The 18,755-nt window shown below is 40.0% G+C and overlaps 1 protein-coding gene across 1 annotated transcript in view; it reads right to left on the bottom strand.

The window, feature by feature from the left end:
• stx8 (syntaxin 8) overlaps positions 1-18,755 on the bottom strand; it is a 48,970-nt gene that overhangs the window by 26,067 nt on the left and 4,148 nt on the right. Inside the window, exons 5-6 of the mRNA XM_039794020.1 lie at positions 17,823-17,956; positions 15,790-15,882 (exon numbers count right to left, since the gene is read on the bottom strand). Of these exons, the coding sequence (XP_039649954.1) occupies positions 15,790-15,882; positions 17,823-17,956 (227 nt within the window). The remainder of the gene's footprint in view (positions 1-15,789; positions 15,883-17,822; positions 17,957-18,755) is intronic.

An 18,755-nucleotide genomic window follows, 5' to 3' on the forward strand; every position in this document is an offset into this window, starting at 1 on the left:
CAGCCGTGAATCATACCAGTTGGTAGGTGTAAACACCAAGAGTTTCACTGAGGACCATGACTTGTGTGCTGCAACTGCCTCTACTGCCCACTAGTGGGTTCATGTGTGGGCTGCATGAGGGAGAAGACACAGATGGCTCTTGATTTTAACTTGTAATTTAACACCTTTTTAATTCAATTTAAAAGTTTATGAAAGTAAATGAGTTAAATGCTTAACTACAGCAACAACTTTAAGTATAATTTTTCTAATAATTACAAATGAACTTTAGTTGTAAAAATAGATCAATTGCAGAACTAAATGTATGTCAAATGAATTGTTTTTTAATTAATGCTGAAAATGTGTACTGACCACAGGACTCATTTTTGCAGTAATTCAGAAATTCTATGGAAAGCTTACATAGTGCAGATACAGAGTGCAGGTACAGTTTTACAACATCTGAAATACTTCTTTTAGGTGATAATTAAATCCCTTATACAGGCGTTATCAACGGTGCAGACCAAAATGCCCCTGGATGCAACCAACCAATCAAAGCAAGTGCTGTAGTGCTGAGTGACACATGCATGTTGGGGCAGTGCTTGTTCGGTTTTCAGTAAGGAAAAAAAAGATGGCCTGGTAACAAACTTTCTCAAATTACAGCTAAAACAGTACACTAAAATAAGTCTCTGAAACATTCGAGGCAATAGGGAAATAGACAATACAGTAACAGAATTTTGATTATTATTTGATCTGCACTGCCTAGTTTGACAGTTTGATCTCAGTTTCCTGAGCCTGGGGCCTTGTGAAGGACAGACCTACAAGACGGTCATCGTCTTAAACCCACCCCATATTAGATAAACAGTTGTGATTGGTCCGCCCTGGCCCTAGTCAAATGGAAATCTGTCTGAACGTGAGGGGAGCCAGACGTATCTGCCAGAGCAAATGAAACATGAGCTCACAGATTGAATGTACTCAAAAAATTATGTTAAAGAAAACTAGACTGGTCCATACGTAATTCCTAAAAATATATAGGTTATATTTCCTTTGTGTGTATGTTTATCTCTTAGTCTGGACAGTGCAGGTCTATGCCCACACTAAAACGCTTACAGCCTGTCTCGATTGTGTAACAATAGCACAAAACGGGAGGGTGATATTAAGCCTAGAGTGAAACAGATGAGAATGATTAGATAACAGATCAAAAGGTCTTTTTTTAGGGGCCCGTCTTGTTCAAGGGGCACAGATATGTGCAGTGCCCATAACACATCAAACCGAAGTGAACATTTTCCACAAAAATGAGGCCAATAAAGGGCCTCTTATTCAAATTCTGAGTCAAACCTAGGTTTTAAAGTGAGTTTTTCATCTTTTTGTCTAAGAGGAGGGGGATTCTCATCCTTAGTTTGGCCTGTAGATTGTGTCTGATAGCACACATGCGGGGTTATCAGATAACAGATGAAATGGAAGGGGCACAAAGCATTTCCCACTTGAAAGGTTTTGTTCTACAAAAGGTGGCATATTAGTAACATGTTTTGTAAAAATAGTTTCAAATGGGACAGATATGTACAGTATCACTTTAAAGGTTAGGTGACAGCTATCACTTAAATGTCCTCAAATACCTCAATTACCTCTCCAATGCAATAACAATACATCTGGTATGTCTACAGTTACAGTTACTAAACTAATACTAAATATATAAAAGTTGAGTGAACAGTTTTCACAAAAGATGTCCCAACACAGCAAAAGCTCCTGAAAACTGTATAGCGCTTTTGTGGCAAATAAACACAAAAATGCATGCATGTGGTTAAACACGGAATGCACAAGCTGTCGATTGGAATCTTTCGCCTCCCACTATCTACTACAGGGTGCCCTTAAGTGTGACCATTTTAATTTGCTGCCTTGTGTGAAGCACACTGTTAGCTGGGTTTTGAAAAGGGCTTTATAAATCCATTTTAATATAGTTCCCTCCCTTTTAAAAATCACCCTCTTAAAACATTTGAAATGGTATTGACTTCTTCCTTTGTCCATTCCTTTCTTTGCAATGGCTATGATAAGACAATTGGCCAAGTTCTTCATTGAAAGAATAATCTCTCTTAGTATCTTATCTCACTTACTTTTTCGGTCTCATCCTTTCTTATACTCTCCTTCCAAGTCTCTCGACCTTTGTTTTTCCTCCCTCACCCTCCTCCCATCTCGCCCCCTCAGTCTCCTTGCCTTGCTGTCTTTGCACAGTGCATTTGTAAGATTAGCCCACCCTGCTCTCTACCGCACTCTGTGTGTTTGTGTCTGCGTACGTGTGTGTGTGAGGTCCTGCTCTGACGTCTACCTCGAACTCCATCCCATCGCAGGTTGGCCATTGGCCTCCGAGCTCCTCCAGCAGATATAAATATGGCCTGTGTGCCAGTCACAACGTGACAACATGTGCTGGACATGTGGTGTAGACTTTCAGTACAAACACAGTGATCTCACACTCAGAGAAGGCACTTACACTCTTAAACATACGCACTCATCTGTGTGCACGCACACACAGATTGCTAAATAACAGATGTATATATGTGCACTTGCACACACAAACACATAAAAATGCCCAGCAGATGAAGGTGCAATCTTCCCCTTGTGCTTAAATGGGAACCACGTGCTGGCTTTGGGTTGAGGCTGACTCTGTAAAGTAAGTCCTTCCACTCATTATGTGGGATGACCCATGCTAACCCAAGTCTGAGGGGAACGCGAGGCAGCTCTCTGCTAGTCGGCCCTTTGAACATGGCCTCCAAACCGGAGCGGTTAGCAATTAAATAAACAGAGGAGGAGATTTGTTCCCGCTGTCACTTGCGTTAGCCAAAAGGAACCTGCTGGGCCAAGCCTGAGTCAGTCTAAGGTACCATTAAATGGCAGGGAATCCTTCGCCCAGAGCCAAAGGAACAGGCAGCTGAAATTACAGAGCTTCCCAACCACCAATACCACCAACACATACGGCTAATGTGCTTTCCCTGGACAATATGCCCGCAAAGGCTCTCCGGGGAAAAATTACAGCAAAGCAACATCAGTTTGCCGTTAAATAGTACACATACCACACGCACTAGGCTCCCAAAATACAGATCAAAAATAACACTTGAGTCAAATCACAACATCCTGATACTTCATATTCTTCATATGATTGATGTATTACCACAGATAATGTCACACAGTGATGGCCAATGGTAAAGTTTTTCTTCCTTTATGTCTTTTACAGTAATACTGTAGGATTTTACAAATGATTCCTATGAGGAGAGTAGTAATACTGTAGTCCTGGTAGTAACAGTGCAGCAGTAATGCAATCAAACAAGAAGCATGTTTTTACTGACTACATCTGTATGGAACACCAATGGTGCACACTAGCTTGATTGTGATACACCGAGAGGTGATACTGAACCGAATGCCATCAACCGCTAACAGGGTTAACCAGCTGTTCTTGCATTATACTGCTTTAGGCTTGAATATGTGAAACTATGTCATATGTCAGAATTTCTAAACCTTTTGATGATAAACAATATGTATTATATATAATATAAGGTTCTCTTGACTTGCTTTTAAGGATTTTTCTTATCAAAACTTTGATTTGGACAAGCGGGACTTTGATAAATAACTTAAGATTCACAGAGCAGCTCTTTCTTTCATTATATTATATATATGTAAATAAACAACCTAATAAAAGTCAATATAAAGCATTTAAGTTACTGCGATATTAACAAAAATGCTTTCTTTAGTATTACCAATAAATATATATATAATTATATTGTAAATATTTGCTACTTTGCCCAATCCAAGTGTGTCGTACAGTAGATCAATTATGTAAGAAAGTAGGAGAAGCTGAATAAAGTGATATTCAACATCTTTGTGTGGTGTAAGAATTGAGGTTGATTGTAGCCAAGTAAAAAATTGAGTAAACCCAGTTTTGGCAAAGTAAAAATCCCCCTCCAATTGGTTCAGTACAGTGAGGCTGCACCTCTACTCAGCATCCTGGAGTGAAGGAATAGACTTCCACCATAGCAAAAAGAGCAGACACCCTCCATTAATTAAGTGAAAAAAAACATAAAATATGAAAAACCAACAGCCAAATGAATTTTAGAATGAAGCAATGAACTTTAAGTAATGGTAAGTAAAAGGGTCAAATGCTATGTGACGAATGAAATCATCCATCATGACCTAGTCTGATGTGTAGGTGGTTAATATACAATAATATAATAGATTATTCAAATTGCAGAATACATGGTCAGAGTATTAGCATCACAGTAAAACCCATAATACCAGCTAAATCCCCTCTAATGTCCACTAAGACAGTATTAAAAAGACGGATTACTCAAAGACATGGTAATGAGACCAACTCCTAAAGAACACACACAGCCCAATAAGTGTTTGTATCCAAGTGTTGTGTCATCCTCTGCTTTAAAGATGTTGGTGGGAAAGAACCGGTGAAATCATAGCTCCCTAGATTCTTTTTTTTCTCTCCTTCCTTATTAGCGTGTGCGTTTTCAGGGATAATGCACAATTGATAGTTTGTGAAAAAGCTTGCGACTGCCAGCATGGTGGCGGTGCGTGTTGTGAAGGATGGATGGAGAAGGGCGTGGAAGGGGAAACGACCTCGCCCCGTCTCAACAACGGCCTGTTGGTGGACATCTGGATGTGATCCGGGTCTGCAGATGAGCTGAGCAGAACCGGCCACACCTCATTCCTGCATCATACCATATACCGGGCTTCTCTAGGTGCCTGTCTCCATTTTATACGGAATGACTGTGGTGTGTGAATATGTGTGTGTGTGTGTGTGTGTGTGTGTGTGTGTGTGTGTGTGTGTGTGTGTGTGTGTGTGTGTGTGTGTGTGTGTGTGTGTGTAGGTGAGAAAGAGAGAGAAAGTAAGACCGTAAGACAATCTCCTACTCTACAAAGTTGTTTGCCATGCCCTTGTCTGCCACACCACACATTCTCCAGCTGAAGCTGATGACTTTATTCGAAATCAATCTCAAAGCTATCATTTGTCCAATTTATTTGCTGATAAAAGAAAAATATGTCAGCAAGATAAACTGCATTCTAAATTGTTTGTCAGAGGATTGTGTTGGCACCAATGTTGTTTCTCCCTCGCCATTTTAAGCTAAAAACATCCCAAAGAAACATCAGCTGCCACAAACATGCCGAATCTGGATCATTTGATCCACAGAGCTGTGGGGTGGATAGGTCTTAATGTGCTATAATATCCCTTACACAACAGTATAGAGAAACATCCAGAAATGAGTCATCGTGGTCCATCAAATCGTAATAAACTTTGGTGCATTATTCTCAAACGCCACGACAAGGACTGCATTCCAATGCGCTCTATACCGGCTACATATTTTCAACCCACCATGCTTTAATCTGCCATCTATTGGCCGACAAATAACTAGGATTAAAAAAAAAACCTGCTTGTTAAGATGCTGTTAATGGTTCCGTTCAATAAATAAACAAACACAGAAGAAATACACACATTGTCCGAAAATGTTTTTTGTTCTTGTAATAGACAGCTGGAGGAATCCTTACTTTTTCTTTGCTTTTCAACACAAGAAAGTTTTGCATCAATAGTATGAATACAGAAGTTGTTTGTGCACAAAACTATGTAATGTCTACTGTTACTCAGCCCGATTCTCAGACTGTTGCCAAATCAGGCCTGAAAGTCGTACCGGTATCTACACCATCACTCTCCTCTACTACTGTAACATCAGTTGTCTCTTCCTGTAATCTGAGACTTTCTGCCACCAGCTTTTTAATGTGGGGCCTTTCCTGCTAACAACTGTCACCAGCACACATTTGTTGCGAATGGACTGAGATAAATCAAAGCCATGATTTAGCAAAAAAGCTTGCAGAGCAGAAAGCATGAAGGATGGAAACATCTTAGTGTGAAAGCCTGCTACATGTTGGCATCTATTTAAAAAAAAAAAAAAAAAGTGTCTGAGTGTTGTAAAAAGCGCTATATAAATAAAATGCATTATTAGGGCCTGAGCGCCGACAGCAGCGAAGGCCCTATTGAAACTGAAGAAATCATTATTCTTTCTTTTCCCGCGCAATCAATTGCCTTTTTGGGGACCTTATCATACTCAAAAACTCACCAAACTTTGCATACGCATCATTGTGTGGACGTGGCGGCCATTTTGAGCATTTATCGATGAACAAAGAAGTTGTTGTAACTTGAGTGTATGTTGTCATATCTGCCCAAAATTCCTCATGATTGACAAAGGTCCAGGCCTGAGGACACCTACAGGCCAAAATTGACATTTGGTCATAGCGCCTCCCGCTGGCAACAGGAAATCAGCCTTAAATGACAAACATCATCCGATTTACATTATACACTTATGTGTGGTCTACATGGTATATTGAGACCCCCCCCCCACACACACACAGTTTAACCACGCCCTTGAACTCAGGCCATGCCCCCTTTTATGGTTTTTGAATGGTTTAAGGTAGAGTCTTGTGGAAGGTATCATTAAACTCAGCAGAGAGTAACTTTTTAATTGGTGATGGTTTGACCCCCCCCCCTATGCTTTAGCCATGCCCCCTTTATAACTAATGACGTGTTTGATGTACACTATTGTGTGAGGTATTATTGAACTCAACAGAGACTTCCGTTTTCATTGGTCATGGTTTGGCCTGCCCGCTATGCTTTAGCCACGCACCCTTTCACAGCTAATGAACTGTATGACAGAGTCTTGTGTGAGGTATCCCTGAACTCAGCAGGGAGTTCCCTTTTCATTGGTGATGATTTGCAGTGTCTGAGTGCCGCGCAAATGCACGGTCGCAAGGAGCGGCGTACGTCAGTAACCCCAACGCGCGCAGAGGAGCGAGAGCCCGTCCAACGCTGCTTGCAGCTTTAATTATTACTATTAATATATTATTATTATTATTATTATTATTATTATTACTGTATACTCTTGATTAAAATAGGGGTCATGTAAATTGCTACCGTTTCCTGGGCAAACTGAGATACAAGCTTTCCCTAGGATATAGGCAGCAACACAGAGAATATTAGCTATATCTTGTGCAACTTATGTGGCTTTGAATTGCTTTAGACAAGCAACAGCTATATACAAAAAATAGTCCTAATGCTTATAACATATGTGGTTACCTTAATAATCAGTGCCAGGTATGAATATTTTCTCTCCAATGTCACTGAATAGCATTTCTTTTCAATGAGAAGTGTGTGATGGAAAATAAGCTACTGGCACTGAGCCCCACTCAGAAACTACATAAAGAAACATTGGTAACACTTTACTTGAAGGTATCTACATAAGAGTGACATGACACTGTCATGAACACATGGCACTGTCATGACACATGAACCCTAATCCTAACTCTAACCCTAACCCTAACTTGTCATGACAAAACCGAATGACACTTACTAAAAGAAGCATTATGTCATAAACGTTTATAATGTTTATGACACGTTCATGACAGTGTCATGTCACCCTTACGTAGATACCTTCAAGTAAAGTGTAACCGAAACATTCAAACAATCTTTTAACGTATGGATTTTTTCATTAAATTCACAACAGTCCAATTTACTCCTAAAGACATTCACATTCAGACTAGTCACTGATTTTGGTGCCATTACATGAAGAAATTCTGCACAATGGAACATTTTTCTGACCTCCATCTGAAACTCTGAAGAAAAGACACACAAAAAAACACTTAAAAAAAAGGTACAACAGGTTGCATTTTAAGACATGCAAGAAAACGAAAATCCCATGCTTTCTGAGTGATAAAAGGGGGCATCAATCCACTGAGAAAAACAAAAGAAGGCGTGATTGATGAAATGTCTCAAGATGTTTTTCTTCAGTGTCCAAAAATGTTAATTTCCTTGCTGTGCCTAAACTGGATTATTCATCACTTGGCTGTGGTTGATGTGACCCAAGTCCCTCATGTCATTGTTAGTCCCCTCTTCTTCACAACTCTATCAGTGTGACACCAACCGGCCTAAGACAGAGATGGATGCCGGGATGGATAGATAGAGAAATAAGGACACAAGGACTCATGATTGATCGTTCCCTGGTTAGGATGCATGGCACAGCAGGCCTGGCCTGGTGACTTGCGGTGCATCTTCATTTGCCCATCTTTTGCCATTCCAGCACACATCCACTGCCATAAATGTTTTTATGGAATCTTAAACCTTCTAAACACAGCTTAAATCTTTAACAAGTATAAATATAAAGCAGTTTAATCCATGAGATTACCAAACTGGAGTAAGGTTGAGTAAAATATAAAAGAATCTGGTTAAAACGCTTTTTAACACATTACTTGAAACCTGAAATCCACAAGCTGTTCTAGCTGGCAACATCCCAGAAGTATTTAAAAAATACTTTCTGTATGAGTCACAAATTAGAAACTTAATCTACTGTTCTCATTGCCCTGCTCAGAAAATCAATAAAAACGGAACTGATGGTTTTAGAATATTTATTAGTGGATAGGTCCCAGAAAGTGGCAAAATATGGGTTTTGAGATAAGACTATTAAGGGGAATAAAAATATGCCCTACACAAAGGGGTTCTACAGAATAGGATGGACGGACTTGAGTCGCAGTTTGAACCCTGTCCTTGTCGTGATAGAGGAAAAAGAAGACACCAAAAATGAAAGGGACAGCATTAAGCAAATGTTCATATCTTTATACTGTATTTATAGTACCTATATCGCAGTATATGAAAGATTTGCTTGTTTCCTTTTTGTACCCCATATTTGGATATGGATAGGTTTCTTTTTTTAACTCTTAGTTAGACTTTTAAAGAAAAACATTTGCACATTCAAACAATTCTTCAATGCAGGTGTGTAGGACAAAAACAAGGACTTGAAGTGTCTGTCTTAGTAAGAAAATAAGTGACCGTAACATGCCATGTTAGGCATGTAAAAAAAAAAATTACAATTTACACTCTGTTTTTGAAATCACTACACACAGGCCTGAAATACACACACACATGCTCAGGACCTATTCATGCACAAATGGAGAGATGTTAGAGTGAGTGGGCTGCTAGTGCTGGACCAGCGCCATGAGCGGTTGGGGGGTACGGTGCCTTGCTCAAGAGCACCTGGCAGTGCCCAGGAGGTGAACTGGTATCTCTCCAGCTACCAATCCAAGAAATGTTGATTGATAGATTTTTGTTATATTTAGAATAAATGACCTCATTAATTACTAAAAAAAACCTGTGATAGAATAAAACAATATGGAAATAATCCTTAATTGCAGCCCTACATACATATCTAAATTGTAGGATTATGGCAAAAAACATCACCAGTTATTCTCAGAGGCATGTCGAGAGAGCAGCCTAAAGTCTATAAAAAAGGAGACTAAATAATATTACAGTGAGTTTGTTATCCCTACATCCTACATCATTTATAGTTCTCAATAATTCCCAAAGTCAAACACCAGTCAGCCAATCTGGTGGTCACACAAAATGATGCCCTCTTTCGCGGCCCATTGAAAGCTTGACGTTCCTCTGATGACAACAGTTTGAACATCACATCAGGAGTCTCTGCATTTCCATGCCGTCTGGAAAACACTACTCAGTACTACCAGCCTCACTTTCAAACGGAGCGAATCAAACAAACAATAAATCAATCGACAACACGAACTACACTGACTTTCTGCCGAGTGCCATCATTAGCATGGTTTATTTGCTCACCGAGCGGTTTCGAAAAAGCAGAAGCAAACAGCGGCCTGTGTTCTCTGGGGCAGCTGCTGACGTCACCGTGCTGCAGCAGTAAGTGCTTCTCTCCTCTCGCTCTACTGTTTATTTGGAAGTCATTAGTGCTGTCCAACTTGGACCCTATACATGCTCTGCTGACACAAAATCAAATCAGTGACCTAATTATTAGCAAGAAGTCCATCATAGGAGCAAAGCTTATTCTGTTTCTTTAGCTGCTGGCTTACTAACAGAGAGGACACTTGGAAAGTAACTTTTAATTTCAGAATAATCAGGCTGGGTGACAAAGTGCTTTAAAAGCACTCCCATTACCAAAAGGTCACAAACTGAGTAACTGCAACAGCCTTGTGTTCTGTTTAAGGGGTCCATGAATGACGTTAAATCCCAAATGGGAAGTGCATAATAATGTTAACGACTCTGACTTATTAAAGTAACCGCTTTTGCGCTGTATTTCTTTCAACAGAAGGCTCTTTTTCACAGAGATTCCGCAAGTCAGCCGTAAAGAAGATCCACCATATAATCATATACATAAACTCAGCAAAAAAGAAATGCCCCTTTTTCAGGACTGTATTTTAAAGATTCTTTTGTAAAAATCTAAATAAATTTAGATTCATTGTAAAGGGTTTAAACAATGTTTTCCATGCTTGTTCAATGAACCCTAAACAATTAATGAACATGCACCTGTTCCAACGGTCAAAAAGACAATAACAGCTTAAGTGCGGTAGGCAATTAAGGTCACAGTTAAAAGAAAATTAGGAAAGTAAAGAGACCTTTCTACTGCCCTGAAAAAAAGAAAGACGCCCAGGGTCCCTGTTAATCTGTGTGAACGTGCCTTAGGCATGGTGCAAGGAGGCATGAGGACAGCAGATGTGGCCAGGGCAGTACATTGCAATGTCCCTATTGTGAGCCTAAGACAGCGCTACAGGGAGACAGGAAGCACAGCTGATCGTCCTCGCAGTGGCAGACCACGTGTAACAACACATGCACAGGATCAGTACATCCGAATATCACACCTGCGGGACAGGTACAGGATGGCAACAACAACCGCAAGAACTGGCCAGTCTGGTGCAGTACATGAGGAGGAGATGCACCGCAGTACTTAATGCAGCTGATGGCCACACCAGATACTGAGGGCTACTTTTGAGTTTGTCGTCCCCCCTCCCTTTTGTTCAGGGACACATTATTCCATTTCTGTTAGTCACATGTCTGTGAAAATTGTTCAGTTTATGTCTTTCTTGTTAAATCTTTTAATTAACAACTTAAAACTTTTAATTAACTAACTTTAAATATTTGCAAGTTTGCTTAAAATATAAAAGCAGTTGACAGGACATTTCTTTTTTTGGCTGAGTATATATATATATATATATATATATATATATATATATATATATATATATATATATATATTAGTGGGATCTATGGTTAGGTATTTACAGGGTTTTGTGTACTTAGGTTAGGCCTACAAGTTCCCTCCATGCTAAATCACTGTGGATAATAGCGAAAGGTAAGTGAGTGAGTGAATGGCAAAGGTTGCCTCGAAGCAAAGGTTTGTTACTAGACAACACAAGATTGAACCCGGACCAAGCAGCTACAGTGTCATGCAAAAAAATATTTTTTTTCCTATCTCTAAGTGTCAGACAAAACGAGAGAGCACATGTGGTCAGACCTGTTGCAGTCAGTGCCTAAGAGAAAATATCTCTTGCATCCATCTTAAATTTGTTCCAGAAGGTCTCAATCCAAATGAGGGTCTGGTTTTCTCCAGTCCCGGATATACTGTACACTTTGTGGCTATTACTGTGTTCTCAGTAAAGATAGGAGTTTCAATACCGAGCGGCCCAAAGAATTATTATCAAAGAGAGTGGAAAAAAACTGGGACAGGACATGGAAAGGCCATGGTTGTGATAGTTAATGTGAGAACACATCTGCTAGAGCTGTCAGGGGTCTGAGGTCTATTCAAAATTAGGTCTGGATGTGGAGACACATACACAGAACAAACAGCAGGGACTTGATTCATTTGAATGGTTTATGTGTGGTGAACTCTGAGGAGTAGATTTAGTTAAGCTGGAAACTCCCGTTGAACTGACATGTTGAGAGGTGGTGGAAAATACATTAACTCATCATTCATTTATTCGAATGGTCTAGCCTAAGTATATACTGTGCTATACTGTATATACTGTGCTACTTGCATGCTGGTCACTTCATATTTAATATAATTTTTATTTTGTGATATAACCTATGTATGTAGGTTGTACATTTTCTTCTACACTTGTATATACATGTACTGTACATTCTTGTCCATTCATCTAAGTATATTTTTCAGAAGTTGTTTCAGAAGATATTTCATCTTATTTCATCTTATTTTTTTATCTTATTTATTATTTCTAGTATATTTCTTGTATTTTTGGTTCTATCTATCTATCTATCTATCGATCGCTGGATCATGATAGAGCCGTAAGCAAAAGGTGCACCTTAAAATGGATCTGCCCTTTGTTGTTTGTATGTGTGTTATCGTGTTTCTACAGGTATGTCTGTCTACATCATGTGGTTTTCACTCACACCTTCTGTTGACAGGAGTTTTTACAGTATATGGCATAATGTCATAGCTGCAGTACCTCACCACTATTTAAATCCAATCGAGCAGAAAAATCGGACAACCTCAAACGCTTGCCGCCCTTTTTAAAAGCCGCATTTTTACTAGCCACTATCTGTCACACTGACACGGACTGATGTCGTTGTTCCAGGCCTCAATCTGAGAAACATCAACACTAATAAAGTTAAATGAATGTTGATATTTCTCGTTGGTAGGGGAGACTACTGCTGATGCCAGCCATTTCAGTTGCTATGCGTCTGACTATTTTCTGCAAGATTTAATTTGGAAATGAAATACTATCTTTAGTAACATGTTAAGTCATGTTAAAAATATGAAAATAAACTTGATGACAGCACATCATTTACTAAGGATTGCATTTCTATTTTTATAATGACTGGCAAGTAAGATTGGAAAATCTTAAATATGCAATGGATTAATGTTATAAGCCATAAAGCAGACTGAAATTGAGGTAGTTGGGTCTGCTTACTTGTTTCTACATTTCAGCCTGTGTTGATCCAGTTGAGACTGAGAGGGGAGTAGCTGAGGGCTTTGGGTTCATCTCTAAACCTCTGAAAAGGGTCATCTTCATTGCTGACCTCAGCCGGATTTGTTTCCCGAAAAGGAAATGACTGCAACCTCCACTGCACTTGGGTCATGAGCTAGACTTGAAGAGCCAAACTACAAAGAGCTTAATCTATTTATAGGAAAACACTGCTACAGTACAGTAATCAGGGGGAAAAGGAACCCTACAAGACAGAAAGACAGTCGGACGCCAAGGTTACGCGCCAACTGTCAAGATCAACAAGGAGCCTTGCCATTCCCCTGCTTCATAAGTTAAATCTGTTTTCCTTGCCTCTCCGAAAACATTAAAACTATCCCCTTACTTTTTACATCCTCGATTTTGACATTTTATACACGCAAGAAATGCAGCACGTGCAAAGCTGCCTCATGCAATAATAATAAAAAACTCATTTAAGTACAAGTCTAGTAGAAAAACAGTAATTTTCATTTTTTGAATGCAGATAACATTAATTCATTGATACTTAAAGTCTCGTATTAGGATATAGGAAAAACAGTACTCGGACAGGCCACACATTAACCGTAGTTAGAATCTATGCAGAGTTAATGCTTTAATAACAAGGATGTAAAACTTAAGAATACAAAAATTTAAATGTCAGTTTCTAATTGCCATTTTCTTATTTGGGGATTGCCGTAGTGATTCCAGAATGCAAAGCTGAAAGAACACCCACAAGACTGAAAGCAAAAACAAACGAGGATGATGATCATACTGTTCGACTGACACCATGCAGAATTAAACACTAACAAAGAAGAAGAAAGGAAGCAACGTGTTGGTTTGCCTGCAACAGACTCTGAACAACATGACTGCCGGGTAAATTACTTCTATTTAGGGGCGTCACTATCGAGGTCTGTACATCTGCACATGCTTGCAGCATTCTGGCAGAAATAAATATACAAGCACATTTTTGAGTGTGGACTCTCCTTTTTTCAAACTCAAAGAACCCTAAATGAGGCATATGGAACTCAAAGACTCCACCAGCAGTCACTAGGTCTACATCTACATGTATGATATATCCCTATTCACCATCCTGTGAAACACTAAAGGAACCAAGACATCTCCCATAACTCAGCATGAGAGGATACAGAAGAGATGGAGGAAATGGGAAAATAAAGCACTGTTGAAAAGAGGCAAAGGAGAACAGGGAGGGAGATGAGAGATGGAGGGGCAGCAAAGGTCCCACAAAAGGAAAGAAACACACGGAGGTAAAGAAAAGCTATTGGAGACGAGAGCCATGTAGGCCCTGTGAATCATTGTCTGGTGTTAGCAGGCCTTATGAACCTGAAGCTCGGCCGTAAATTGTGGAGAGACCGCGAGGAGCTCAGACAGGTCCGTGAGGAAATACCATGTCTACGCTTTATGAGCTGTCTGCATGAACACAGGGACCGGTTGCACTACGAGTATGTTTTGAAATAAACGGTACGCAGTGTATATAAGTATTATAAGCAGATATAATATAAGTATTATTATATCAAATTATCATAATAATACCAAGATATAAAAAAACTGCTGGAAATGTGTACAGGCTTCTACAAACAAGTATGGTTTGGATTTCACCACATGGAGCCGATAACAGTACCCACAGGTGGCATAGATATTTTGGGCCATTACAAAAATACAGAGTTGAGTTCCCATCAAATTTATATTTAAGAGTCATGTGGGGTCTAAACACAGGAGAAGTGACAAGCCATTGTTTCCATGGCCAAAATCATTTGCCTTCTCGCTTACTTGGAGTGGAACTCGTGTAATTCTCAGTTACAGCTCTCCCATCACCCATTCAGGTTCATATTATTGGAAACACTGACATCAAGCTGAAAGAACGAGAAGAAAAACAGGCCAGTCGGAGCATTAGAGCAATGATCCATCTAGTTCAATACGGTAACAGGAGAGCGGGCTAAAACAATCCGCTTTCCTCTCTTCCATTCTCCCATCGGTGTCAACCAAACATCTGCCATTCCTTCCCAGCAGAAAGGAATATTGTTTGTTTCCGTGCCAATATCACTCGGTTATACAACCTCTGGACTTGTTTTGGTACAACTGCTCAGACAGGATATTACAGGATAGAACAACGCCTTCTTTTCCCAACTGGAAGCTGGTCATCGGGGTAGATACAGACCATAACTGCCTGTAATTTAGGTGTGTGAGACAACTGTAGATGAACAGTCTAACAATTCCTCGGTTAAACTTTATCACCTGTAGTTTGGGAACTGTGAAGTTCCTTTCCCTGATGGTCAGAAAAGGAAAAGAAGCTGACAGACTAATGCACGATCTGGGCGCACTGTCAGTGTAAACATCAGAGATAGCCCTCAGGATGAAATAAAAAACCGATAGGAATACATTTGTACATCCTCTTTGTAAGGCAACACTCTCAGACTTTGGCCTATTAACTGCTATAGTCTTCTGAGAGCGATGCATTAAAAGATCTAATTGTTTACCGGATGACAGATGATCATCCCAAAGTCTTATGTCTCATGTACCGCCTGTCTGAGCATAAAAAACATTCTGGAGCAATGCACTCCGTTCTGTATCGCACGCTCTACTTGTAATGGAAGCTATTTATGGACTGATAAGAGGAACTTAGCCAGAAATAACTCAAAAGCACCATTATCTCTGAGCAGATCTGATTTCAGAACACAAAACTTTTACAGTTTTTTTCAGTGCATTTAAGCAGCATGAATATTCTCTGTGGGATGTATGCCAAAGGTTAAGCTGGTAGATACGGTCGTGACCTGAGTGTGAGGTCAGCTGCTCTGACAATGGTAGTGTGAGGGCGTGTGTGTGCTTGATACAAACTATGTCAGTGTTGCGGTGGTGTGAGGGAGTATCACTGTCCAGCAAGTTACGTGAGGAAAGTCGTTCCATTGCAGAACAAGAATGTCTGATTGCTTTCGCACAGCGGAGTGTAACGTGTCTGGAATTTCTTTTGACGAATATGTATGGACGCACATGCAAAGTAAACTTTACCATTCTGTTCATCCAGCTCATTGCCAATCTCCTTGCCCATTATCTTCTGTCTGCTGATGACAGCCGCTAGTGCATCCAAGCCTGCATCCTGGGCTGTGAAGAGAGAGGAAAGAAAACTAAAACTTGTATACACTTGAACATGAGACAAAGAAAGAGACAAAAAGTAAGCGCATAAAGATTATGCAATGCCAGACAACAATACAGAGAAAAGGACACAAGAAAAAATCATATTGCAAGAAATAAAATCAATGTGATGTCAAATTTAGCAGTGGGGTAAGACAAACAATAAAGCAACAGTGTAGTTCCATTTAAAAATGCCAATTGTAAGAAGGGAACAATTACAGTATACTGCACTTGTGATATAATAAGGCAACTATTTAGGAAATAGGAATGACAGGCTGTTGGGGTCCAGCTCAGCTCACAGTGCCACATGTGAGTCATTCAGTACTTTACCCCACTCAGCCATACTCCTGTTATTATAACTGCAGCAGGCCAAGGTGGAGAACAAAAACAGTGAAACTGAAAGGGAAAAAAAAGAAAGAGAGAAAAGAAAAGACTTGGCCTCTGTAGGTTTCCAAGTTTGACACACTCTCTACCACAGGAATTTTTTATGACCGCAGGTTCAGGCACTCACCATTACCCAACTCCAACAGAAATCCCACAGGGGACTAGAAATGTGGTTTGGTTTCACTGTCTTAAGAGGAATCTGGGATCCCACATTGACAATAACCACAGCCATAATGGAGACATAGTAATGAAGTGTCACTTGGAGCTAGGTGAACTAATGTCTATGTGTTCAAGTCATGTCAGAGCCATTCAGCAAACAGGGAAAAAAAAGCAGGCATGGGCTTTCAAGATGTGAATTATTGTATGTTACCATAAACCAGCATAGCCAATACTAGTTTAGTACAAATCACGTTGTGTCTAGAACAGAGATCTTCAACAGGGGGTCCCCCGTTACTGCAGGGGGGCCACAAAATGATTGTTCATTTTTGAAAGTTCTTTCAAAAATTAAAATGTCAACATAATTCCAACATATTATTAGCAAATATAAATAAGCCTCTTTGTGAAAAACACAAAACATTGATGATAGGCCTACTTGCCTATCGGTAAGGTAGCCACTAAGGTAGCCATCCACAGATACAGTTAATCCTAAGGATTCACTGTGCCACATGTATTTTTACCATTTAAACATGATTTATAAAATCACGCCAACAAATATTTTAATAGCTTAGTATTCTATGCACTAAAAAGGTATGTATAAAGGCTTTCGGCCGTCCACACATTATTGTAGGCACATAATGTAGATAATTACACATAATTAATACAATATGTAGTTGGGGGTCCCTGATCTCTCTCTCTCTCTCTCTCTCTCTCTCTCTCTCTCTCTCTCTCTCTCTCTCTCTCTCTCTCTCTCTCTCTCTCTCTCTCTCTCTCTCTCTCTCTCTCTCTCTCTCTCTCTCTCTCTCTCTCTCTCTCTCTCTCTCTCTCTCTCTCTCTCTCTCTCTCTCAGCTAAGGGGTCCTTGGCTTAAAAAAAGTTGAAGACATGTTACATGTGTTTATGACAGGACTGCCATGTTGTATTTGTTGGAGCGGTACAAATAAGGGCAAAAATGAGTTACAATTATCCTAGTGATGAAGGACATTGTTGCTGCTATGGATGATTGTGGAACCTATTTATTGTCTTGATGCAAATTTTATCGAAAAGAAACAACAGCATACTTGAAAACGATGTTTGCTTGATCACACTATGGAACTGGAATGGTTTTATTCGGGGCAGTTGTAGCAGGGTTGGGGGTTCGATCCCTGGCTCCTCCTGTCTACACGTCAAAGTGTCCACAGCCTCAGTGTGTGTGTGTGTGTGTGTGTGTGTGTGTGTGTGTGTGTGTGTGTGTGTGTGTGTGTGTGTGTGTGTGTGTGACAATGGGTAAATGAGAGGCAAATTGTAAAGCTTTCTGTCCATTAACCCTAGGAAGTAAAGGCGATATACAAGTGCAGTCCATTTACCATTTATTCAATCATGTGTAATTACCTTCAATGACTCGTTGTTGCTGTTGTTTGATCTCGCCAAAGGTCAGCCCTGAGGTCTCCTCTGATTCGTTGATCAGCCAGGGGTTGGCCACAACACCTCCACTCGTTCCTGCCTCTGCTCCCATCAACGTCGACCTGTGAAAGACCATCATAATAACAATAATTAGCTTCCAAAATGTTTCTCAGCAGCTCTTCAAGTTCAATAAAAATGTTTTTAAGAGACCATGAAATTACTATTCCTAGCCAAAAGCAGAGCCGCAGCTGTTAAAGTAACAAAGACAAATCACCTAGCAGTGCACTACGACTGAAAGTAGATGGCAAAAGTGCCCTTTTTGTCAGTCAATCGCTTTTCCAGCACACAAGTCTCATGATGCACTCATCGTGCATCAGTGACTTTTAGCTATATAAGTAAACACAATATGCCTGCTTGGGATAGGAGTACAATGCACATCTGTTCAACACTTAACGCAAACACATCTGGTACATGGCATGTTCCCTTTTCAATACTCTACTCTTTTGAACATTTCAGACAAGAAAATGCTTGGATCACAGAAAAAAGTATTTACTCTTTTTGTCTTTTAAGTTTTTTGAATGATTGAAAAATACCAGGTTAGCTTGTGCAGTGTGTACACAGTGCACGTTAATCTGTCACAGGACTGTGGACTGCTGGGGAGGTTTCACTCTGACGAAGTGACAGCCAGAGAGAGCGCTCTGTACTGTACTGTGCTAAACACCACTGTGTGGTTTAAAAGCTATTCTTCAGTTAATAGCTTAAAGCTGTGTTTCAGGACCCCCCCCCCCCCATTTTGCAATGATGGGTTCAGAATCTCTGTGTGAGGCAGCATTTCACCATGTCTGCTGTGAGTGAGTCGTCTGCTGGTCAAGCCTAGAAAAAGTGACCTTAGCCACATGTAGGCATATCGACCTTTGTCCG

Source organism: Perca fluviatilis, chromosome 1 (assembly GCF_010015445.1).
Source record: "Perca fluviatilis chromosome 1, GENO_Pfluv_1.0, whole genome shotgun sequence".
Lineage (NCBI taxonomy): Eukaryota > Metazoa > Chordata > Actinopteri > Perciformes > Percidae > Perca > Perca fluviatilis.